The 26,980-nt window shown below is 36.8% G+C and overlaps 1 protein-coding gene across 48 annotated transcripts in view; it reads left to right on the forward strand.

Annotated features, from left to right (window-relative positions):
• Positions 1-26,980, forward strand: part of RBFOX1 (RNA binding fox-1 homolog 1) — a 1,748,893-nt gene that overhangs the window by 1,646,709 nt on the left and 75,204 nt on the right. For 35 of the 48 annotated variants that reach the window (XM_069085342.1, XM_069085412.1, XM_069085369.1 and 32 more), the window contains one exon: positions 18,214-18,294. The exons of the other annotated variants lie outside the window; for them this stretch is intronic. In XM_069085342.1, coding sequence (XP_068941443.1) covers positions 18,214-18,294 — 81 coding nt within the window. The remainder of the gene's footprint in view (positions 1-18,213; positions 18,295-26,980) is intronic. 48 annotated transcript variants of the gene reach the window in all.

Genomic DNA, 26,980 nt, shown 5'->3' on the forward strand with positions numbered 1-26,980 from the left:
CATATCTGAAATGTGTCCAAAGACTGTTGGATTTTTTTTCCTATTAAGCTAAATAGTATTGATTTTTTTAAAAAATCTAATCAATCCCAAAGCTAAAGGGAAAACCCAGACCTGTGAGTAATAAAATGGGCAACTGCTTTCTTCTTGAAGATCTTTGGCATTTTAGCCATGGTTTCTGGTCATTCTCTTCTTTAGTTTTGGAGAGAGAGGTGTTTGGAATATTTAATATTTGGAATATTTTAAAGCATGTGGAACTACCAGCAACACTGAAGTTATTTAGTTTTACTATTGGTACTTTCAAAAGTGTTCAGAAGAAAATGCCTCCACAGGGCTAATGCCAAAGACTCAGTGGTCAGTAAGAGAAGTTCTTTTGCTTACTAATAAGTGATGAAAAATTTGGCCATTTTGGAAATACAGGTGAGATTTCTACAAAGAAACTATTGATTTGAAGCACCTTTAATCTTCACAAATAAGTCAAAACAAAACAAAACATAGAGTTACACAAAGCTGTCAAGATGGTATTGACGAATAGGAAATTCACCAGTTTCTCAATTGCTGGTGAAGACACATGCTGCAAGGCTTAACCGCATTGTATATCATATCTGCCAACTCATTTCTGTGATTAAATATTCCATCAGTGAGGCTATAAGGCGGTAAAGCTTAACAAGATTCATAAGATGCACCACTTGAATACACATAACTCACTTGCTGGGATGGAGAGCACCCCGCGTGCGAAAGAAAATTGGAATTGAGTTAAATTACTCCATAAGACAAGATCAATAGAGAAAGGAAAGATCTTCTAATGCAATGCAAATCTAAGATACAGTTATGTCCTGACAACTAGAAGCAGACAATTAAAGTCAAAAGTGGAGGAATGTAGAGTAAATCAACTCTAAAACCTTGAAGATAATGGTAAACAGTGGACCTGGCGACATTATTATTATTGGCATTTTTTCCCTTGAGTGTACACTCATAAAGAAAAAAATTTTTAAAGAAAAAGAAATCTGGTGTTAGAAAAACACATGACAGGGAAGAAAAAGGAGTGGGTGAGACTGGATAGAGGTGGATGCCTGACAGTGTCTGTCTTTGGAAGTCAGACGAATAATAACTGCAAGAAGTGCATTTTCCTTCAATTATTTTGATGAAGCACTTTCCATGTCCACTCTTGCAGTTTAGAGACAATTGCATCTGGAAGAAATTAGATCATCAAGATACCAGATATCTTTGATCTGCTGGTGAAATTACATTTCACATACTGGTTATGTTTTTGAATTATGGATTTTAGACAAAGTGAGTGTTTCAGTATTTACGTTGAGATTTGCCTATTGGTATTGTAGTAATAGACATCTCATTCTTCATTATCTTTCTGAAAAGTTTACATGTTAAAGATATACCTTAGCAAGTTGCAATACCCTCCCTACACACCTACTTTTAAAGTCCCAGATTTGCTGTGAAAAGCCTACCAGTTCCACCATAAATCATGAAAAACCAAAATACAATAAAAGACATTCTGGAATTAATCTAGTCATACTTCAGCTAATACCGGTTTTTCAAGAAGAACTGATCCAATCACATTTTGTGACAAAGAATTCCATTGTTCCTTCTGTATTGTCTGTGTATGTCCCAAAGCATGTAATTTGTGCTCTTCCTGTTCACTCAGAGGGCTAGCCTACACCTTGCTAGCAGAGGCATCCCTAAGGAATAGCTCATGATGTTATACTCCCATTTTTGACTTTCAGAACCCACTGAGGACAAGGATTTTTTTTTTCTTGGACATGTGGTGTTTTGTGGAATTTACAAGTATCTGGTTTAAATATGATGCAGTGAAGTGAACAAGAAGCTACAAATTCATGTCCCAAATGCACAGGATTTTTAAACTGGAAATTTTCCACTTCATAGACATTATTCTGTATATCTGCTTCTCTTTGTCTCCCATTTGGGGTAGGATATAGTTTGTTTCAGTTCCTTTCTTTTCATCTTATTGATCTTTCATCTTTCTCACATTGAACCTTGAAAATTCTGATCACTACCTTATCTATTTCCAAAACTGAGAGCTGGAACTCCTCTTGAGTGATTCCTGGGATAGTCCCAGTGCTTGTTCATACTCAAAATGCTGTTTTCTAAAGAAAAGTAGAAAAGAAAAGCTTTCTGCTGCCAAAGTAATTTCTCTGATAACTTCTACTCAAGGGATGACAAGTTAGTTTGGGGACCACGTCCCCCCTTTTTCAGTCAGCTTGAACAAGAATCAAATGCCTGACATCAACGTGGCCACCATTTCTGAAGGCAGTTGCTTTTTGCCCCTCTGCCTCGTAGGCTTGAAAACCATCAATGACTTTTGCTAAAAGCAAGCCTCTATATTCTTTACTAATATTCTAGGCCCTTTTCCAGATAGCTACAATTATGCTTTGCTATGTGAAATTGTATTTCGGTGCATCTCCTCCTCTGCCTTCCTTTGCGTTTGAACAGCCTCAACTCACCTTACATATAGTAGCTGTTTTGAAATTCCTTCTTGCCTCATTCATTCTCTACAAAGTTGCACTGTGAAGAGGTCACTACTAATAGACTGGCTAATGCAGCAAGGGAATGCTGTTTTGGTTAATCTAATATTCTGATTAATAATCATATATGCCCACAGGACAAAGAAAGATCTACCATTTGACATTTCATTCTTTAGGTGGAATGTAGGAGAATATGTAGAGGGGGGTGGGGGAAAAGAGAATCTGTTTAGAAAGCAGCACCAGGAGTTGCCCTTTAGACCTGAATGCCAGTTCCAGTTTTGCCACTAAATGTGTGACCAATCACTGAATATTTCTGATCCTGTTTCCCCACCTATAAAATGAGGGCATTTGACCCCACTGAATACTGAGGTGACTTCCAGCCTAGTTTCCCTGAATCATAATTCCATATTTTTCTTGCAGATTATTCATTTTCAAGCAATTAAAAACACAACTCAAAAATATTTTTAAAAAATCAATTATTGTATTTTAGGGTAGATAAGAGTGCTTGTTGATGACAGAAACTTGCATTAAACAGAATGCCAGAGAAAGCTATCTTTTCCTATAACTCTTGATCAATTAGTATGTCTTTTATACAATTCTAAATAGCAGGAGTAAAGATTATCCTGATTAGATTAAATTGTTCAGGAGGTTACATGGACCTGCCATAGATAATAAGTCTTGTAGTCAAGAAGGTTGTACGTGATTTCCACTGTTTAGACTTTCAGTGAGAGCTGGATGCCTTATACCCTGTCAGCTTCTAAAGGACATAGGCTGTCCTAACTCATGTTTCAACTTCTGTCGATCAGCATCCACATCTTTAGAGATCATGCTACCTGGAGAGAATTCCATAAAAATTTTTCAGCTCTTAATTCTCAGGGAATATATTTTGTTGCCTGAATGGTTTCCTTGCTATGCTACATAACTTTAGTCTTCCTCTTTTTGTCAGATCATTAAGTACTAGTGATGCATCGAAAAGCAAAAACACCATTTATACCCTCAAGGATAAGAGTTTGTCCCTTGAGCTGGTCCACTCCCTAAAGTGCACCTTTCTTACCTGCATACATTTATCTACATAATAAATATATACGTGTACACACATGTTAATGTTCATGAGTGTTTTGTCTAATAATAGGAAGTATGTATCTGGATAGGGGATTGAACCTTGTGATTTGTTATAGGGAACCCCAAGAGGAAGGAATGCTCTCTCCCAAGGCACGGTAGCATTTTTTCTGTGATAGACAGTCTTAGAGAATTGCCTGGGGCAATGAGAGTTTAAATGACTTGCCTAGGGTCACATAGCCATTGTGTCTCAGAGAAAGGATCAAAACTCAGATCATCCTGGCTCCTAAGGCCAGCTCTTGATCCACTCTGCCACATTATTTCATGTGTGTGCTTGTGTATGTGTTTCTCAAGGAATCCTGCAGATGATTTCATTCAACCTTTTCTGTTAAAATAGTTTCCTTGTATAGTAGAAATAAGTCTTTCATGAGTTTTGTATCCCATGAAGCATCTTTTTGTGGCATTTATACATAGTACATACAAGTAGACTAAAATTGAACCTTTCTCACAACTGTGATGCTTTCTGTTGATATGGAGGGAATGGCTAGAAAATACACCATATTGCATGTAATTAGGAAATATTTAACAAAATCAATAAAAACATTTTAAGATTTCTTGTAAATGGACATAGCTATGTAATTTTACCATCAATTTTACCTTCAACACATTAAATGCTTGTATTTATTCTATAATTAAATATTTTAATTAAATACTTGTTGATTGATTATTTTATTCCACTGCACATGAAAATCTCAAGAAAACCAGAGTTTTCTTGGTAGCTTCACATCTACTAATGGTGTCAGATACTTTCAGGACATAAATTAGTAGAAATCTCTAAGTAATTGGCAATTGAATTCTGAGACCCTAATATGCAAGTTTCCATAACTAGCTCTAGAAAACCCTCTAGAACTAGTTCTTTGGGCATTTTCTGAAAGCATAAGGACAATCCAAGTAGTGGAAGTGAAGGGAGATGGGACCGCTAGTTAGCACAATGGATAGAGTGCCAGGGCTGGAGTCAGATAGACTCATCTTCCTGAGTCTATCTGAATCTGGCCTCAGACACTTATTAGCTGTGTGACCCTGAGCAAATCACTTAACCCTGGTTGGCTCAGTTTCCTCATTAGGTAAAGTGAGCTGGAAAAAGAAATGGCAAATCACTCTAGTGCCAAGAAAACCCAACACAGGGTCACGAAGAGTCAAACATGACAGCTGAAAGGAAAGGGAGATACTGAGAGAGTATTAGAAAAGAAATTAAAACTTCCAAGTAAACAAATTATTTCAAAAAATTACTTTTTTTTTTCCTTCTGGAAACCACCAGAAATCCCCAACAATATCTGTATAAGAGATATACTATGATGACCTTTTCTAATGTGTATCTATGAGATACTATAGGGCTCTATTAGATTTGCTGTTGATGGATTTTAAAATTAACAAAAACATTTCATCAAGAAATGTGTTGAACAGTATGTACTTTATTTCTATAAGGAAAGAAAATGGAGTTTTAAAGTTCATAGAGAAAGAGTCTTTTAAAAAATAGGTGACATCATAGCATTGTAAGTAATTTGAGGGAGCCATACATTGCCTCTCTTATGTTTGAAAGTCCAGTAAGTTAGGTCAGATGCAATATTTACTTAAAGTACTTATGTGAGGAAAGAATCTGTGACTATTTAGCTAAGTTTGTTATAATGCAGAGATCATAAGGAGAAGGCCATAAGATCAATCCTTCCATAGGCCAGTTTTCTCTGCTGTATTTCATAGCTGTAATTTGCATCCTTAGGTCGGCCATTCATCTCTCAAATGTATGCTGCTGGTTTAGAGTAGGGATCATGAGAGTATGAGTTCATTAGCAAATATTGATTACTTCTGCAAGAGAAGTAAGTCAGTAGGTGTACACTACTGTTGTCAAGTCATGGGCTATATTCTTATATGCTGAGGATTATTATGTACGTAGTATACATAATACTACTTAGTAAAGGTTAAATAAATAGATGATTTTCTTTCTACAGAAAACACTTTTAATAGACTAACCACTAAAGATGTAAGAAAGGTTAGGTTGTATCTGTACCTTTCCATAGTGTATGGCCAAGTTGACAGTAATTTAAATGTAGTTTTAGTACTTAACTCCAGGATTGTTATAAAATCTGAATACTGGAGTGAGGGACCCCATATCTGAGAGCAAAGCATAAAGGAGTATAAAGGAGATTTTTTTCATTTTTTTTATTTGCTTTGCATTTCAAATGAATGTCATTTCATTTTTGCAGACTTTTTTCCCCTCTTACCAATTAGAGTTTCTGTCCTTGTAAATTTATAGTACACCATTATTAGCTCAAGTGATTAAGTCATTATGTAAATATAGACAAATTAGCTAAATATTGTTTAATATTCTTTATGTTAATTAAACAGAGATATTCACAGGATAGAGAAAACTGTACCAGGGGTTTAAAAAAACATAGTCTAAAGTACTAATATACGAATGGCAAAACTCTACTTAGATTAATAGCATTGATGACAGTTAATGCATTTCTAAAACTTCTATGGAACTGTTACAACCCATTACAGTCGAAATATTGGTTTATGAAAAATTAATAAAGTCAGTAGAAAATAGAATTCAGCATCTGTAGTAGCGATTTACACCAAAGGAATCATTCAGAATTAATTATGCCTTATGCTACATTATAATGAGTTTTTCATTAAAATGTATACCATTATGGAAACTAAACAAGGATTATTCAAAGAATAATGCCAACGGCTGTTATTTTTTGAGAGATTAAATTAGTTAATGGGTTATACATTTAAATCTGGTGCAAGGTTAATTGACATGCATTTATCATTGTGTTAAACTTGGCATAATTTTAAAGAAATGTATACCCCAGTATCACAAATATTTAGCCTGGGACATGTGTGCATTGGTTTGTATGTTTTTATGTTACATGTGATACATAGTACAATTAAGGTTAAAACCCAATTTCTGTTAAAACCATTGCCTTCAGACACTTAATCATTTCTAAAAAATATTTTTATGATCTGAAATATTCAATATTTGTTCCCAGCCTTAAGTTGATTTGGGGTATAGTGGAATTTTTTTAAACAAATAAATCCATTTTTAAAAAGAAATATACATAAATACATTTTCCACTCTGCCTAAAAGATGAAATCTTCAAGTTAATGCCACATGGCCACTTACAAGGTTGTTTATTAAGGGAATTCTTAAGTATTGGACTATATTATATGGCCGCTAGGTTTCCTTTCAACCTGATTCAGTGACCACTGAAGTTTTTTTTTAGGTTTTTTTTTTTTTACAAGACAGAGAAGAATTTAGGACTTTTTACTCAGAAAACAGAAAAAACTGAAAATAAAAATTTTACTCAGAATAGAAAATCATGTCTGCTCTCTATCCCTCATCCAGACCCATACTGATGCCCAGTGATGTGAAATGGCAGACAGGGAAAAGTACTTTAGGGAATGTTATCTAGCATACATTCAGGTTCTCAAGTATTTTCTTTTAGTTTAAGATTGATGTGAGTAAAGACCCACTTCATTTGTGTGGAGGCTCCTTAAAAAAAATCCACTAACTTCAATTTTTTAATTATTTTTCCTAGAAGGAACAATGAAATATAGTATCTTAAAAGCATTGATGTATGTAATTGAAGGTATTTGACCCATCCATGTCAAGTAATAGTGATGCAATTTAGGGGTGTAGGGACCCCACACTACCAAGATTCAGGGTGGAGTTGTCTGGAAAGAATTCATGGAGTCAAGCAGTCTTCCAGTCAAGTGACAAAAGGTTTATTGTAATGCTATATATAGTGGACAGAGCTCTTTTTTAGGAAACTCGAAACCGAAGTGATGCTAAAGCTTATATAGAAAATATTCAGTGCCAAATATGCTAATTAGGTGGTGAACATACAGATTCTATACCTTGGGTGACACATCTTTCACTACTGGCATGGCCTGGTGGGGGGAGGGTGGCTTTTAAAGTCCATCTAGATCTATAACAAAATAGCCTCAGGGGTTGAAGTTCTATATCTTGACCTCTGGATTGTATATGGTAACTGTGTAACTGTGGGATAGTCCTGCTGGTACAAGGTAGTCCTGTTCATGCAAGGAAAATTCTACAGAGGTCAGCTTGTTCTTGTAACAGAGAGAGAGTTTGCCTCATTGGGGCCCATTCATAAGTTATTGCCAGAGACAGGATCTTTGGGCTGGGGAGAGACCCCCTAGGATGGGGGGGGTCTGAGCACAAGCACCCCATCAATAGAAAATTACCATTTTTGTCTTCTTTAGCTTCCTTACTTTAGTGAAATTGTCATTTCCCAATTGTTTCCAGTGACTTTCTTTTTTGGAAAAGATACAAATCAGCCCATTGTATCCTTGGATGGCCTGAAAGTTACCTTAAAGAGTTCTTAAAGATATAGATATGGGGCAGCTAGGGGCACAGTGAATAGAGCACCAGCCTTGGAGTCAGGAGGACCTGAGTACAAATGTGGCCTCAGACACTTAACACTTACTGGCCGTGTGACCTTGGGTAAGTCACTTAACCCAACTGCCCTGCCCTCCCCCTCCAAAAAGTAGGAAGGAAGAAAAAGAAAGAAAAGATACAGATATGGTTCGGTAGGAATTTCCTCTGTAAACACTCATCAACATTGTTACACACTAGGCCAGTGAATTAGTGTAAACACCTAGCTTCCTCAGAATTATTAAAGTGTGCATAGCTGCACAGAGATAGACATCTACTTATTCATAGATTGGAGAGTTTGTTGAACTTAGCTTTGAAAACATCAAAATTTATAGGTAGCCCTATTTTAGTTTTTATGAGTCTAATTTTTGCTCATGAGGTAATGGAATGTCCCTTATCTACAGTTTGTAACATCTTCCCCTCCCCTCCCCCCTCATGCATATCACATTCTTCTGCGTTGGCTAGGGCCTAGAATGAGTCCTACCAATAGATATGTGCATGTGACAGTGAATTGCCTTTTAGGATTAAACAAATCACTTTTGTTAAAAAAAAAAAATTTCAAATATTTATTTTTTTATTTAAACAAATCACTTTTAATGATTTGTTTAACCCCATAATTTTCTTAATTACCTTTATCCCACCTCTCCAATGAGCTTAATAATTTTTAAAATTAAAGTGAATCAAAAAATTCAGAAGGTTTTGATAGTTTTGTGATAGCAAACAGTATATATCATGATGTTTTAGACTACGGACTAGGGAATCACTAGCTAACAGAAATATGCTAAACCAGCCTTGGAAATGTACTCACCTACAATTGATAAAGCTATGCTAATTAAGTAGGAAACAATCACTGGTTTCATTCATATAATTACCATATGACATTTTTGGCAGGACTGTGGTAGGAAGGAATTGAGGTGGGATAAGTTCATGGAAAAGTGCTCAATTTAAGAAAATTTAACTTATGAAGAAGAAAATTTACAAAATAAATTGAAGGAAAAAGTATAATATATAAAAAACTAATCATTTTAATGAACTGTTTAAATACAAAGAACCCCATCCCCCTGCAAAGGATTTGATTTATAAAAAAAATTCATTTGTACAGAACTTCTATTTGAAAGAAATGGAAGAGTTTATCAATCATACCCCAAAGTTCATTTTCTCTCAAGTCATAGAAAGTTAAATGTTACAAGAAACCCTCAATTTTCAGATAGCCCAGAGAGGACAAATAAATTACCTGAGGTCACACAGATGAGGCAGCAGCCCTAAAAATCCAGCAAAGTTTTTGTTATGAACATATTGTTTAGCTTGGCTCAATATTACTTTGGTGGCTTTTAGACATTGTTTAATGATAAGGGCTATCAGATACATCTGTCAGCAAGAAACAAGTACTAGTAAAGACAAAACAGAAAATACCAAGGGTTACCCCCTTGTAGAAGACCCAAAGGCTCCAAAGGGTGTCAAACCTAGCCCCCCCCCCCAAACCACTTTTCCACATGGACCCCTACCCCAGGAATTCCTTCAGTTTCAGAGGATTCTTTGTAGTTAGATCCATTCAAAACTACAAAGAGCCTAAAACCCCACTGTTGGCCTTACTTTTTTCTTTAGTCAGCCAGAAGACACAATAGTTAACCAAATAGCCTAGTAAGAAACTTGACAATAAAATAATCTCCCCATAAATGTAAGACATATTCTTCTTCAATATATACACTGTTAGTAAGGAAAATGAGAGCACACTGGAAATCACATGGGGCCCATGACAAATCTCTATGAAAAGGCAGCTCACATCTGATTTCAAGGCTACTCATTTCTTTTGGTGATGACAGGACCTTCTGGGGGTGGCATCAATGTTCTCCTTAACAATACTAGTACTTACTTGATAATAACCCCTCCCTCCCAGGGTAAGGATAAAATGAGATAATGTTTGTAAAGCCCTTTGCAGACCTTAAAACTACTATGTAAAAAAGCTAACTATTATTTTTTCTATGTTCTACTGATGACATGGTAATGACTGATAACACGTATATAGTCCCTGCTGTATAGCTGCTTGCTGGTCTTGTTGCCCAACTAGTCATGTGATGTCTCTGCTGAACATGTTGCCCAACTGCTCCTGTAGTCTCAGCTGATCATTGCTCTCACAGCTGTCGGATCTGTAGGCTCTGCTGAAATGATCCCTGATACTGAGGTCTGGACTTATTTCTTAAGTTCTACCTAAACCATCCCAGTTTCATTCTGCTAGATTCTGCTTAGAATCCCTCCTAAAAACATACACGTCTTTTTCATAGCCAAGAAGCTCAGCTAAGAAAAGTCAAGTCAAGTGACTCCCAGGGTATGGTTAGGTTTTTTCTGACCCCAATGTTTGAGTGAATAGCAAAGCTTTCTCTTGTAGATAACTATGCAGTTGTAGGCTAGATTCTCTTAGATACTCAAGTTCTTCTCCAGCTTAGCACACAAATGAATAAGAGCCAGAACAAAAGGTAAGCTAAGGAGGTAAGATAATTGTTCTTGTTTCTTCTAACCTACATTCCTTTCTTTTTGAGCGTTTCTGTCAGTAGCAGTATTTTATTCTTTTTTTTACTATTCTGCTACTGAAAAAACCTCAGTCTTTCAAAAAGGAGATGATAGCATGCGTAATGTTTGAGCTATGTATCCATTCATTTGCTGCCATTATAAAGGCCCAGAATAGCAGTTTTAACCATAAAGATTTTGACCAAACCATTTAAATAAATAATAATACTAAAAGTAGCTTGCTGGTGCTTTGGATAGAGTGCTGGGTCTGAAGTCATTTAACTGGCAAATCATTTAACCCTATTTGTCTTGGTTTCCTCATCTGTAAAATGAGCTGAGGAAGGGAATGGCAAACTATTCCAGTATCTTTGCCAAGAAAACCCCAAACAAGGTCACAGAATTGGACACGACTGAGAAACATCTGAACAACAACAAGGAAAATATTGAGAGCATTCATTAGCACTTTAATGTTTACAAAGCTCTTTCCAAATGTTACTTCATTTTCACCACAGCCCTGGGAGGTAGGCACCATTATTATCCCCATTTTACAGATAACGAAACTGAGGCCAACAGAGAGTGAGAGAGATTCACACAGCTAGTGTCTGAGAATCACCTTGAACATAGGTCTTGATTTTTAACTTGATAATATTTTATTTTTGCCCCAATAACACATAAAAATAGTTTTCAGAATTAATTTTGTAAGATTTTGTGTTCCAATTTTTTCTTCCCTCCCCCCAAGATAACAAACAATCTGGTATAAGTTACACATGTACAATAATGTTAAACACATTTCCACATTAGTCATATTGTGAAAGAAGAATCAAAACAAAAGGGGAAAAAGCCATGACTAAGACAAAACAGAAAGTGAAAATAGTATGTTTTGATCTACATTCAGATTCCATTGTTCTGTCTCTGGATGTTGTAGCAGCAAGCACCCCCCCAGCATACCCAGGGTGGCTGCCAATACGGGTTCTTAGATCTGCTTTTTTAAAGAAAAGCAACTTAAAATGAGTTAACAGTCTTGCTTTAATCAGTCAAACATACATCGTTTACCTAATTAAGGGGGAAAAGGTCAGCACCCCAAACTTCAGAGTATACAGAGGTTACAAGAAGAAGTTACAAGACAGAGAAACATTTCAGCAGACAGGCTTCCAAACTGTCCAACCATTACATACATCTATACCTAATCACAGTTATCAGAGAGGGAAGCATCAACATCTGGGTTTTCAAAGCCGGGGGCTCTCAATGGTTGCCCAGAGTCTCATCTGGTCAAATCACACAACACTTCTCAAAGTGAGCCCCAAAACAATACCTCCCATCAGGGATTATATAGCCTCCTGGCTCACAGAAAAGTAACAACCCTCTTGACCCACTGCCCAATCACAAAGTATCTCCTGAGAAACAAGCCTCCCACCACAGGCTCCAGGTGCATTTAAGCCTAGGGGCAGGGAAGATGTTAAAAATTTACATTCCTGTAACAGATGTGGAAAGCATTTTCCATTGACTCTTTTGGAATTTTCTTGGATCATTGTATTGCTGAGAAGAGCTAAGTCTATCATAGTTAATCATCGCATAGTGTTTCTGTTGCCGTGTACAATGTTCCGGTTCTTCTCACTTCACTTGGCATCAGTTCATATAAGCCTTTCTAGATTTTTCTGAAATACACCCATTCATCATTTCTTATAGAACAACAGTATGCCATTACATTCATATACCACAATTTGTTCAGCTATTCCCCAATTGATGGGCATCCCCTCAATTTCCAATTCTTTGCCACCACAAAAAGAGCTGCTATAGATATTTTTGTATATTTGGGTCCTTTTCTCTTTTTTATGATATCTTTGGGATACGGAAGCAGTAGTGGTATTGCTGGATCAAAGATATGCACAATTTGGTTGCCCTTTGAGCATAGGTCCAAATTGCTTTCCAGAATGGTTGGATAAGTTCACAACTCCACCAACAATGCATTATGAAAACAAGTCTTCTTAACTCCAGATCTAACACTCTATCCACTGAACCACATAGCTGACTCTGACTCTTTTATACTTTTAATAAAGCTTGAGATAATCAAGTCAAAGATCTCTCATTCTTCTATCATGGAAGGAGAGGTTAAAAATAATTCTGAATGGCTTATTCAATTTTCCTTGTGAGATGGAAAAAATAGTTTTCATACTTTTGAGGTTCAGGAATTTTTCTTTTTTTAACAATTATACAACATTTTCTGGAAAAAAATATTTTCCAAGTAATTGAAGGAGATAGTAATCAGTTAGAACCTTGGTCCAAGAGTCTGGAAAACTAGTTTTTAAGCCATGCTTTGCCATTAGTTAAGTATAAGACCTATGATAGGCTACTGAGTTTCCATGTACCTCACTTTCAGCATTTGTAAAATTGGCCTATTAAAACCTGATCCCTCCTAACATGGATAGACATGAGACAATACTCAAACAAGGTAACTAACAGATGTGAGACATTTGGAAGGTAAGTGATCTCTAAATTCAAAGCATTGTGGTTAGAAAAGAAAGCATTATTAGTACTGTGTTTTTAAAGTTAATGTTGGAGAACTGATTTGGCACTGAATTTTTTCAGGCTGCTTATTTCTTATCTTGAAATTTTTTCCTTTTTAACATGTGATCAAAGGATCCTCCCTGGAGTGGTACACAGTATAAACATTCTACTTTTCAAAACTGCTGTTTCTTATCATTATCTTGGGTATGTGAACAATAAACCAACATTTCCTTTGGGAAGGTAGGGGGACCTTAGATTTCCCCTCTCCTATGTTATTAATAATATTCATGTGACAAATTATGAAGGTAGAGAAAACAGGTTGCCATAGCTGTCAAAGAGAACCAGAAAAGTATAGTGGAAATAACAGGTAGCCACGGCTGACCTCAGTCAAGACATACAGAACCAGTACCCAGGACCAGGAAGATTCCAAATCTTCAGACAAAAACCAACCAATCACTGAGTTTTTTCTAGGCAAGAAAGTTCATATTTTTAAATAAGACTGAAAGATATCAGAATCATCATTCATCTTGTCTAGTCTGAGATTTTTATGGTCAGTACCAAACAAGTATTGTCTAGCCTGGGCAGCTAAACATCAAGAACTAAGATTCCTTCAGTCTAAATTTATCTAAATTCAGTCTCCAAAGACAGATCCCCCCACCCACTATGAGTGGTTCAAAACCTTCACACTATTCACTAGAAATAGACAATCCCATAAACATACTAGGTAGGAACACCAGAAACAACTTAGATCCTAAGAACTTAGATACTGAGAGTTGGCCAACAGGAGAATCAACTTTCACACCACAACAGTTGTTAAACACCAGAGCCAACTCATTGATCAAGACAGAGGTATTAAACATTTACTTTTGGGGATCCTTTCTAGAAGAATACTTTGATTGAGCTATTATTATCTTTTTTTCTGAGGGAGGGTGGCTCGAGAGGAGGGTGTTGTTGATTATCATGTATTTCAAGCAGCCCATTCAGGAGTCCAACCTCCAAAACAACTTATATACTGGAAACATTCTTTTTCTCTCACAGGTATTGAAAAAGTTTCGTAGATGCCTTTGTGGTGGTGGTGTTCTTTTTATACCAGTAATTTACTACTTCCCCCCTCCCCATATACATGTGCTTATGTGTGTGACCACTACAGAATTCTCCTTTATAACAACAACAAAAAAGGCATTTAGCTGAAACTCATTAACATCATAACCTTTTCTGAATTTGTGTGCAACATTATGCACCCATAATTCCACATCTCTATCAAAAGAAGTAGAAATTGAAGAGATTTTAGAAATCATTCAGTCCAACCTTCTCATGTTATGAGGTAAAGAAGCTGAGTATCTGAAAAATTACCTAAGGTTACATAAGCAGTAAGTAGAATAGGAAAAATTCAAACCAATTTGGATTCTTGAGTGCAAATCCAATGTCTCTCCACTGATCCATGCTATAGTTACTGTTTCTAGTATAGTCTATTTTGGCCACAGTGTTTTCATGTTCAGTATTAAGTAGAGAAAAACAGGGAATTTAATACATCTACTTTTAGCCACACATGGTAACTTGATGTTCTGGAGTGTAAACCCTAAGTACCCAGTCATAGGATGATGCTCATGGAAAAACACTGGTGTCCATTTACTTCTAAGTTGTCAGGTAAATCAGAATTTTGCTTGCCAGGCAGAATTTCACCCTGACCCTTATGGGTTTACTTGGGTTGACTAAGTCTTCCCTCGCCAAATTCACAGAAAATGACAGTGGATCCTTAAGGCACTTGACTAATAAGTTATTCAACGTAAGATTCAAAAAGTAAGTAAATATAACTCATAAGGACCAATGGCAAGTTTCCTTTTGAGCCCTTCATTAAATATTTGAGTGCCTGGATAACCTATGAGACTGAGCTCTAGGGTTAGAATTTCTTGGTGCACTCTCAGAATAGGGTGCCAAGGTTCACTTTTATTCTTTTGTCACTGCTGTCTGGTGATTATACCACTCCATTTAAATTTAGCAAGCAAGCCTTTCCCTTTTCCTTTCTTCATGGGGTAATCTCAGGTAACCATGGCTAACGTTTTGCTAATCTAAATAGTCCCATATTCTGCTGTCTCCTTTGTGTATTTTTCCATCATTTTGAATGTTGGTGGTTATTATATCATAATTTATTGAGTGTGACTTTGGGGAAATAATCTCCAATATCTACCCCAGTTGTGATTTGCTACATTTATTTCTTGTCATTTCCAGTTATCAATAATCCAGGTTTTCATTTGAAATCAAATTGAATGACTTTGAAAAGATACAAAAGGTAGATTTAAAAAAAAAGTAGCCAACAGGACTTCACTTGTATATGTATAGCCCTGGTTTGGGTATTTAGGTTCTAATCGGCATAAATAAACTTGGAAAAGAGTCAAGTGTACTCATGAAAAATGTGGAAAATCTCTCCATATATATATATTTTTTTGTTTTTTGGAGGGCAATTGTGTTTTAAGTAACTTGCACAAGGTCACACGGCTAGGTTTTTTGTTTGTGTGTGTTAAGTGTCTGATCCAAACTCAGGTCATCCTGACTCCAGGGCCAGCACTCTACTCACTGCACCACCTAGCCGTCCCTCTCCATATATTTTTTAAAGTAGAAGAACTAACTGGAAATCCTACGTGTACATATTTGCCCAAATGACTTCTTTTTGAAAATAAATACTTGAAATTACATTAATATTAAATAATATTTTTGCTGTTTGGTTTTGTTGAGTTTCAAGGTTTTTGTAATGAAAGGTCACAGAGGTCCTAACTGAATACATAAGTACATTATAAATTGGATGGGAGAGCATGTTTAGGTAATCTAAAAACTGAGCCCTGTGGCAGATGTTGATTTTTATTTTGCAAAGGTCAGCCTTATGGCATAAGGCTATTGTGTGTGTGTGTGTGAGTGTGTGTGTTTGTGATAGGAAGGTATCTGAAGAACTTTATTCAAATATGGTTCCTTATAAAACACAACAGAAGAAAAAGAACAAGATTTCATTATATTTTGCCAGGATTTAGCATTCTAACAGATATCCTATATTTCACTCTGTTGAGATTCTGTAAATTGTATCTAGGATATTGGCATGCCCCCTCAGGGCCTTATTGTCGAATAATTAAATCTCCTGGATATTTTCACTACAAATAGATTATTTTAAATTTGAAACATAGGTATCCTAAGAAACTTTACGTCTCATTAAAATGATTCCTACTGACTTCTGAAAATTCTAGTTATAAGTATTGACAGTAATATTTAAAGTAGATGGGATCATATATAAGACAGCCTGGTTTTGCTTAGTGGAAGGGGTACATCTGAAGCAGAGTAGATAGCCTTTCCTTCCCTCCCCCACCCCCCCGCACCAAAAAAGTGTATTCCTTCTGGTTGATTTGAAATCAACATAATTTTTTCAAGTGGTCGTGCAAAATAAAAACAGAAAAAAAATGTCACGTTAAGAGAAATTAGACCTTTCAAAAACTCCATTTTAAAATGCAACAGTTAAGAGAAGGGAAAGATCTTAATTAATGAATTGGGATTAAGATTGGGAGACCCTAAAACCCAGGACCTCAAAATAATTTATTTGATCCCTCCAAAAAAAATTCAAAGCAAATGAAGTTACTCCATTTCAAGAACTCTCCTTCTTGAGTTGCCAATGTCTGGAACTCTCAAGTAATCAGGGAAAGGAATGGAATATATTTGGTTTGTAGGCCAATATTCTGCAAATTGATCCCTTTTTCTCATTATCTGCAAGTCTGGATGTGGAAAAGCTATATTTGATTTTTAATGGTATTCATCTATGGGTTGAGAATTTTAGGCATTTCTTGTTTTGGAGAGATGGGTCCATAAAGAGTAAAAGTTGAGAAATTGTGAAATTAAGAAAGCTTGGGCCACATCAAATGAGAATAATTCATATTTGCCAGTCATTTTAGCCACTTCAAATCTGCAGTTCAATGTTTATCTCTCCCTGCCCCTCACCATTATGCTTTTTCATTTCCCCTATTAACCTACAAAAACGAACTATTAACAGGTACAATGGGGCTTTCAGGCCCTCCAAGTCTGTTTTTTCTTCTTCCCAACTACCTTCAGAAAACCTTTGTTTATACCCAAATTTACCTGATGCTGTTAAAAAAAAAGTTTCTGAGGGAAGAAATTTTTTAATTGAACTTTGTTCTTTGGACTTAAAGGTTTGGGGGTCATTTTGTAGTTCTAGATTTCAGTTCTAAGGTGAAGCTCCAAGGAACAGAAGAACTGATTATTACAGATGAATATTTGTAATAAATGGACTTTTTGAGGTAGAGTTAACTTCCTTTTTCTTTTGGAGGAATAAACTGGAGGTGTTGAACTTATCCACCCAGGGAAGGTAATATGAATGCTAGGAATACCTTTTCATTGTCATAATAGGTTAAAAATATATAAAGTGCTTTTCAAAATCTGAATCTCTCCACTTTTTTATTTGCAGTGTTGAAAGAAGGTAAAATAATTCCTGAAGAATTTATGAACTGATCAGTATTTGATCAAGCTATTTCAAACATGTCATAAGAACAGCAGTGTCTGAGATGTCAGTCATTTGGGGGGGCAGTAACATGCCTGCTATCTGCTATCTTTTCAGTTAGGGCAGGGAAAATAGCCATATGAATGAAGAGAAAGAATGCTGACTTGCACCCTTTATCTACAAGGTTAGTTGGTCAGACTCTTCATCTGAAACAGGAGATTCAGAGAGAGAGGGGCCTAGGTTATCAAGGATTGGAAATTGTAATAGCAAAAGTCTTGTAGAAAGCTACTTGCCCAGAGTGACTAGCTTTTTATGTTGTCCAGGTAAAAGTAATAAATGTCAAATTGCTTCATCTTCTTACGTCTAATAGAGCTCTGCAGGCAGAAAAAAAAAATTCTCTTTGTACTTATTTGAAAGGCTAGCCTAACTGGGTTGCTGGAAAGCAGGTCTCCAAAATTTGCAAAATGATGATGATTCCTGCTTGGTGGGCCGGGTTGGGCAGAAACACTTTCCTCTTTTTCTTGAGAATGACTCGTTGAGGTCTCTGTAATATAAGATCCATGGGCAGACAATCTCATTGGTCCTCACTGCCCCATGAACACTGGTATATGGCTGTATTTTTTTTTAATTTGACATGATGCCTCAGGTTTAGTGTGCGTGTTCCAAAACCAGATACCATCTCTCTCTCTCTCTTGTAGGCACGGTGCTGTTGTGCCAGGCAAACCAGGAGGGATCTTCTGTGTACAGTGCCCCCAGTTCACTAGTATACACTTCCACAAGTAAGCCAGTGTTGCGGCTCTATTTTTGTTTTGTGACATAAATATGAGTCAAATCACCTTCCCTGCCATGTAAGTTTCCCCTCCTCTCCTTTCCCTACCCCACTCTAGCTCTCGTTGAGGTTAAGGTGATAATCATTAGCATGCTTTTTTTTCTGTTTCTGTAGCACCTTATTCACTCTCCTCATTATCATTCCCGTCTGATTCCTCATAGTCTAGACATCAATTTCATTCTGTTATCTGCAGATAAGTACCAATGGTGGAGGAACCACAGCCCTTTGCCTACCTTCTATCACAGCCTTACAAATAAAAAAAATAAAATAAAATAAAATTGACACTGCATAAATATAGCATGCTAAACTACCCTCCTTTCAGGGGGTATTAAGGAAGTGAAATATACAAAATCAGTAGCCTATTTGCCATTTATAAAAATGCTACTTATCCTTGGCAAGTAGGACATTTGCAAGGCTGTTTTACCAAATGTTCTGAGTGACTGCTGTAAGAAAGAGGAATTGCTTCAGCCTCCATTCAATCTGGAAAAAAGAGTAACAGGCCCAAACTGTTAAGATTCAGCTAAGCTTTTGAGATGGCTTCATATATTCATGGCTCTTCAGCATGGGAGGAGTCTGGGCAAGGGTGGGTCTGAATAAGTAGGGCAGTTAGATCACTAGAGCAATGCCAAAGCATATGTGCCTCCCTTAACAGCGACTGGGGGACCCTGTCTGGGTGGAGGGAGGGAAGATCCATTCTGGTTATACTGAAAGTAGGGCCCCAGCCTAGCTCCATGACTGCAAATGACCCTGGAATTCTTAAAGCAGGCTGAAGCAAAAAGCTGTCTTTGCTTATTTGGGCCGTGGGGTCCTCTCACCTTATCCTTATTCCTCATAAGTCCCTCCTCGAGGAGACTCCCATTCTTAGCTGGCTGGATTCCCTTTAGTCTGAGACCTTATCCTCCATTTCATACAATGTATATATTCACTTCAAAGTACTAACCAAAAGAACGGAGAGGAAGAGACTCCCAAGAACAGGACTTCTTCGGTGCCATGGCTCAGAACAGACTTTAGATGGGTTCTTCCCTTTTGAAGCTCTCTTCACCAGCTCCAGAACAGCAGCCCGAGATCTGTGCTGGTAAAGGGCTGGTGCCAGGAATTGCCAGTTTGTACCACTCTGCGGTTACAGGTCATCAATGAATTGCCCAGCCTGAAGAACTGAATGGAGACTTCCTCCAAGGGCCAGGAAGTTGTAAGCAATCACAAGGATAAAAACGTCTTCAGTTGAGATTGTTAAAAAACCCAGAAGCAACTGAAGTCATTTGGAGATCATGGAGAATTTCTAACATCAGCAGATAACACACAAAAGCAATTTTTTTCAGTGTTAGCTGTATACATGAAGTAAGAACAGGGTATTCTTCTGTGTTTGTCACTACCAATCAATAACATTCTTGGCACAGTGACACAAAGTGAACCTTTCCAAACTAGGCAAAATAGGTTATTCTGTATCCAGTTATTAGTGGCCATTTTCTTTGGAAAGAGATAGCGCTCACTGGAAAGATGGATTTAAGAGCTTATTTTCTGTTTTTCCTCCCCTTTTAATTTTCTTGAGTTGCCTTGACAGGAAAAAGGTTCTTCAGCTGCTTGAGGAAAACACTTCTCAGCTATGAATGAATTGGAGTCTCTCATCCTTGTACAGGCTCATTCAAGATGTACACTCCAAGCAGATTCCAGTCTTCCCCATTTAAATTTAAGACATTCTTCTAGACATGGAAAACATCTCTAGGGAAAAGTGGTACAGTCAGTTTCCTCCCTACTGTCCTTCTATGATTCCCCTGGACATATACCCAAACTATAAATCTTGTCCAAACCAATGCTCACTTCAGTTTCTGAGAAAGTTGGGAATAGTAGAAGGCAATAATTAAAGTGTCTTCTAATCTAAGAACATGTTTATTGAAGGCAGTGATGGTGTGGGAGTTAGAAGGGAGATGGAAAAACTTGGTATAGCACGTCTCTAGCATCTAATTGGCAAAAAAACAAAACAAAAGACCCTGAATGTTATATTATGTGTGGCCTGGACACTTTTTAACATCCAACTATATGGCAGCAAAAACATCTTTAGAACAAGTGAAGATTTTTAAGTAAACTTCCCCTACAAGCACCAAAAATGGTTGATTGAAGATTCTTTTCTATTGGATGCCGGGTAATAAATTGTGGAGCTAGTGAGAAGTGCCTAGGGAAGACATCAGCTTAAGTACTTAGTTCTTATTACAGTATGTTTATATCATTCTTCTTCCGGATCTGTGGTTACATCTGAGAGTCATCAGCCACCTCCAGTCATTAGCTATTCAGGTAATAAGCAAATTGATCAGAGGAGTAATACTAAAACTAGTGAGTCATTGTGGCAGAATTTTCCATTTTTAGTGAAAAAACAACTGGGCCTCAACATACCCCTTTTCTTTTTTATCCCTTTCTAAAATGTTTTTGCACTATCAAAGAGGTACGGGTTCCAAAGTAGGAAAAAATATTTTTGCTCTGCCAACAGATTCAGCCAAGGAGGTTCTTAAAGACAACATTTAATTCAAAATTAAACATTTTTTAAGGGTTGAGGGGAAAGCAAAACATAAACTCACTCATGGCATAACACATAATGATAAGGATAAAGTCAAATATTAATCAGCACAAACATTTGTTTTAAATGTGACAAGCAATCCTTTAGCGCGTCTTTATTGCTGATTCCCTCTAACGTCAGCAAATATCCTTGAGGACAGTAAGCAATAATGACTTTGATGATTATCCCTGAATTTGGCTTGACTGAAAATGACATTAAAATAGGGAAGTTTGCAGTGTCAGTCTTCCTTAATGAACATGATGGACAGTCCTACTTATCATGGCTATAGAGTAGAAGAGACTTTAGAGAACATCTACTCCAGTCTCTTAATTTGTTAAATTATGAAACTGAGGCAGCAGGGAGAGATTCTGACTTTCACAAGTGGGAGACAGGATTCAGACTCAGAATCCAAAATTCTTTCCACTGTAACAGTAACTATCAGCAGCAACACAAGTGGCCAGGGTCTCTAATACAGCTACTGAAAGGTATTTTACTTAAAGCTGCTATCACTCAAATCCTTTCCTGCTGTAACTGATCCATTAGGTTGGGTTTTGAAGTTACCTTCCTGGTAACTAACAGTTTCCACAATGTCTTCATATTAACATAGTCTAAATAGAAGGGAAAAGAGTTATGCTATGTTTTAAGGGTTAAGCATTCTCCAAGTTAAGATAGGACTCAGTTGTTTTGTTTTTTGTTATTTGTTGTTTTTAGTGCTGCTGTTGTAGGTCTCTTTCTCATTCTTAACTGACAAAACTTCTAATAATAAGACTAGCAATCCTCAACATTTATACTTAGATGGACGGGTGTTCCCTCCAAAGATGCAACTTGTAAAGTGACAAGTAGAATTTAAACCCAGGTCTTCCTACAGAAGCAATCCTGTTTCCCCGCCCCTCCCACAGTCCTGGATTGTTCACTCTCTCTCTTCTCCACGTCTGCACCCATTGTGTAAAGTATTCCTGGAAATATTCCTAGAACTAAACAGCTCTGAACCACTACTATTTTTAGGTGCTTTCACTGTAGCTGGAATACTGGGCCTCACAGGTTCTCCACATTATCTATTTCACATCTTCAGGTCTTCTACCTCAAATGCTTTCTTTCATGTCTTTTCAGTTACAGATGAAAACCTTACACCACCAAATATAAGCTTCCATATTCATTTCCATGACTTCCTTGTGAAGATGCCAACTGTCCCACCTATGCTCTGTACCTTATCTTCTCTCCTCATGAAAGGCACTCTTCCCATATTTATCCCTTACCTCTTTAGCATCTTAACCTGATGTCTTACTTTCTAGTGTTAAACATAATTCACTAAAACCTGCCACCCCTTCCAGCTATATCCTGTGTCCCACCTGACTTTCATGAATAAACTTCTGGGACTGGAGATACTCTACATTCTGTCTAGCATCTTTCTTTGTTACCCACTCCCTCCTTAAAACTTTGCAATCTAATATCTACAGTATTTTAGTGGAAACAAGGAGGGCACCAAGGATTTCTCCTAAACAAATACAAAGAATTTAAAGAAACTAGTTCATCCACTCTTGTGGTTTTAGGTACTTACATGGAATGACTCCCCGAACTTCATCTTTAGACCAGTCATTCTCACTTTGGAGCCCTGTATCCAGTTTCCTAAAGGACATCAACTCCATGATAGTTTCCTAAAATACCATTCCTAAATTCCTGTCTCCTCTCATTGTCACAGATACTATACTATCACCCCAAAGGATACTGAGACTTGAAAATATAGAATTCAAGTTCATTTTACTCTTTTTGGGTCCCACTTTTAGTTTTCAGGCCTTCCATATCTGTTCTTGGTTATGTTTCCTTTACCTGACCCCTTCTTTCTATGCTTCTAGATAATTGTAGCTGTTGAGTCATTTCAGTCCTGTCTGACTCTTTGTGACCCCATTTGGGATTTTCTTGGCAGAGACACTGGAACGGTTTGCCATTTTCTTCTCCAGTTCTCTTTACAGATGGAGGAACTGAGGCAAACAGGGTCAAGTGACTTGCTCAGGGTCACACAGCTAGTAAGAGTCTGAGGCCAGACTTGAACTCGTGAAGATGAGGTTTCCTAACTCCAGGCCCAGTACTCTATCCACTGGGCCACCAGATAATAATCCAACCTAATCCACTATAACCTCATGACTGAATTAATGAATTGATTTTCTAGATGGTGTCACTATATCCTTGCCCCATTTAACCTCCTACCCAGTTACCTCCACTCAAACATCACTCCACACAGTGGCTATTGATGTTATCATACCTAATTCCCTCTACCCGTTTCCAACCATAGGATCCCTTCATTCTAGCCCAACTAGTCAGCTTGCTATTCCCAGAAACTGCGTCCTTGTTCAGCTATGTGCCCTATTTACTCCTCACTTTCAGTTCATGTTATATTACTTCCTACAGGAGCTAGTTAGAAGCCCGGACACTTCAAAAAACCTTCTCTGACAAACTCCGTGTCAGTTGGAATAGCCCTGTAGATTCCTGAGGGGCAGCAGCATTCCTGGACAGAAGAACAAAGACCTGGGGTTAAATCTGGGTTCTGCCATTTACTTCCTGTGTGACCTTGGACAAGTTAACTCTTTGGACATTAGTTTTGATCATCTGTAAAATGAGGGCCTTGGATCACTCTACATCCTATAAGCATGGCTCAAGCAGTCATGCATTATCTTTGCCTTGCATGCCTTAATCTGTAGACATTCACATATTCTCCAGTTCTTTGCATTTAATAAATTATTAGTGTCATAAGGGTATAAACTATATCTGTTCTTTTCATACCTCTAAAGTACCTCAGTTATTATTCATAGTAGGAGTAGACTAAAACCTGATTTGTTGAGTGAATGAGTAAAAGAATATAATCTCCTAGAGCAAGGCACAGGGTGTGTGTGGAGAGGATCTGTATATAGATCTACCCTGGAAATGGACACTTGCCAGCTGCTTAGGGTCAATTACAATTTGTACCAGGTGAGTTGGAAAACGTATTCATTTCATTAATTTTGTTCCCTGTGTCACTTGCACTATCTAGAAGAGAAAAGGGGGGAATAGTGTGAGCTAGTTAATATCTTGGTTGTACTTGATAAGATTGTGCCAGAGTGTATTTCTTACTATTGATTAAAATAAACTGCCATTTAACTCAACCAATCAGAAAGGAAATTAACATGTCCAGAAGTGAGTTGTTTTTTTTTTTTCTTTTCATTTATATGGTGAAGAAACTTGGCACAATTGACAGAGTGTAGGAATCAAGAGACCTGGGTTCTGGTTATGGCTGTTAGCATTATGAATTAGGGCAAATCACTTCACTGCTCCAGTCCTTTGTTTACTCATCAATAAGGTGATAGTGTTGAATTGTATTTTCTCTGAGGTCCATCCACGTCACCTCCAAATCCTGTGACTTTAGGTCCATCACTTGTTTGATTATACCATGTGTTCAAAGTCATGAGACCAATGCCTGCCAACATTACAGAACAAGGTGACCACACACAGGCTGTCTGCTCTTAGGTTGATGTTCAGCTATAACTTATTTCATTGAGGATATTAACTTGCTCTGAGCAACTTAAAGTTATCCTTCTTCCAGGTTGCTTACAGTTCAGTTAGCCCCCTCATTTCACACTCCCTTCTTCTGTCTGCATTTAGGACAACGAGAATTGTAATAACTTGTCAAAATTATTCCACAGAAAGATCTGCCTTGCACCACTTTCCACATGGCAATGTTTTTGTGTTTTTCACTATTGTCATGTGAAAAAAAGGGAACAAAAGGATAATTAGAGAACATTTTTTCTGTTGTTTTCTTACCAGAATAGGCCCTCAGGTGATAGCAGCATGACTAGTAGAATCCATAGGAAATGCCCTTATAAATGTAAGGAAGTGCCTTGCTGGTCCCTTTAGAGTAAGTGTGTGGAACTTTGCTTCTGTTTCTGTTATTTTTCAGCAAATGACAAGTATCACACATTCATAACTTAGAAATGTCGGTATGTAATTTCTTTTCATAACTGATGAACTCCAGAAAAAATGTAAATGGAAGTTTTTTAGTTAGATTCTCATTATGATTTCATAGATATTTTTTTCTGATCTTTACTTAGCTTCAGATACTTTGGATTCCCTGATGTTTGGCCCCTTTACCAAATAGCTGTCCAAATATCTGTAACTGTATATACTTAAATTTTAGTAAGAGGTAATATTATTTAAATGAATCCTGAAGTTAGGTATAATTGTAGTATGAATAATTCTCACCAAAATGACTTATTTTTAACTTTACATAACAGGGTTTTTTTTGGGGGGGAGGGCGGATTTGGGAATGTGAATGTGTATCTGTATCTGTATGTATGTGTGTGCGTGCACAGGCACATGCCTATTTTTAAATGGGGGTACACCTGTGCACAGAAGTGTTCCTTTAACATGTTATTTAAAGTTTCTGATATAGGACAATTCTGTAGGTGAAACAATATTTTATATATTTATATCTATCTATATCTAGATATCTATATATTAAAGTATTTCTAATACCCCTCAGGGGAAAAAAAACACTTTGTCCAAGGCTTAAAATGGATCCACTTGAGAGTCTTAATTAGGAATTTTTGTAGCCAAAGTGAGCAGGGTACCCTCAGTTGAGTTGGAGGATGTAGCTCACTCCCACATGCCATCTGATAAGCTTCCAATTTTAACTAATTATTCTTACTATAAACTGTAGTAGAATCTGCTTTTTCTTTGCTTTTGAAGACCAGCAAGTGCTATTTATACTTTTGCATCTTGGGAAAAAGAACTGGTTTCCCCACCCTAGTTATGGCTATGAATCACGTTATATCAAATTTGATGCTCTAGGAGATCTTGTTAAAAACAAAGTTCCAGTGTGCTTGACAAGGCCATCTGTCTCATGATATGAATAATAATATCTTTAAAATGTTTTAATGGTTATCAACAGGAAAATTCCTTGAGCAGAGTATGCCATAGTTCCCTGGCAAAGACATTTAGCACCTTTTCATTATTACACATAAGGTATTTGCACCTTCCCATAAGGAGGGGTGAAATGAGTGTGGTATTTTCTAACAGTTTATTTTCAGAGTTGAGCAGTTCAGAATGCATATGTGAGTGTGTACTTACATATATCCATTTTAACTCAATTTCAAGGGATGAAAATGGTCATGGTAAAGAGTATTTTGCCTCATTCCTATAGTTAATTTGCTCTGCCATTTCCTTAAGTTGAAATCTAAGAAGCTAATTAATTTATTCCATGGGTGGGAAACTCCAGCCCTAATTAGCAATATTATGTGTCATTGATCACCACCAGCAGAAAAGTGCTATTTTCAGAAACAGGTGCAGATCTGCTTTAGAAGTTGGTTTCATCCAAGTATTCCTGCCAGAATCAAATTTAACATCCTCTTTTTTGTTTTCTACTTCCTTTGCTACTAAATACATCCATCAAGGACAAAAGAATACACTACATGATCACAAATATTCACATAAATATAATTTGTTTTCATATAATACCATTAAAGCTATACTTAAGTGTTAGCACTATTTTGTGGGAAATCGCAAAGTAAAAATAAAAATAATTTTAATTCACTCAAAATTTTCACTTTGAACAAGAAAAGCAGCTGATATTACAGAAGCAAATTATCAGTATGCAAAATCATCGTTCATTCTAGCTTATGAAACTAAAGGGCAAGATGAAAGCAGCATATTTTAATTGATATATTGATTGTAATTTTATGGAGTAATCTTGTGGAATTCATTTAAAATTATTTAAGTGGAAGAAGTGCATATAAATTAGAAGCATAACTTTTGGGAGGGTGGAATGAGGTGGAGGGCAATTGATAAAACTCCCATAAAGTTCTGAAAATAAATTAATGGTCTAAATTAATGACTGACTTTTATTTATCTCAATATAGAAAATGTTATATTGGGTTCTGGTAATAGAAAATGAGTTTAGAGGTAGTTGTTTTAACTTTAATTGTTCTTCCCCACATTTTATTCTCTCTATAGATTTAAGAATTCATCTTTGTTTTTACAGCTATGCTTGCTAACCATTTTTCTCCTACCATATACTGGAGGATATCTGAAATGCACCATAGACCATAAGAGTATATAGTGT

This window comes from Petaurus breviceps, unplaced genomic scaffold (genome assembly GCF_028583685.1).
Source record: "Petaurus breviceps papuanus isolate PSGF00001 unplaced genomic scaffold, PetGlider_PUasm1.0 118, whole genome shotgun sequence".
NCBI classification, from domain to species: domain Eukaryota; kingdom Metazoa; phylum Chordata; class Mammalia; order Diprotodontia; family Petauridae; genus Petaurus; species Petaurus breviceps.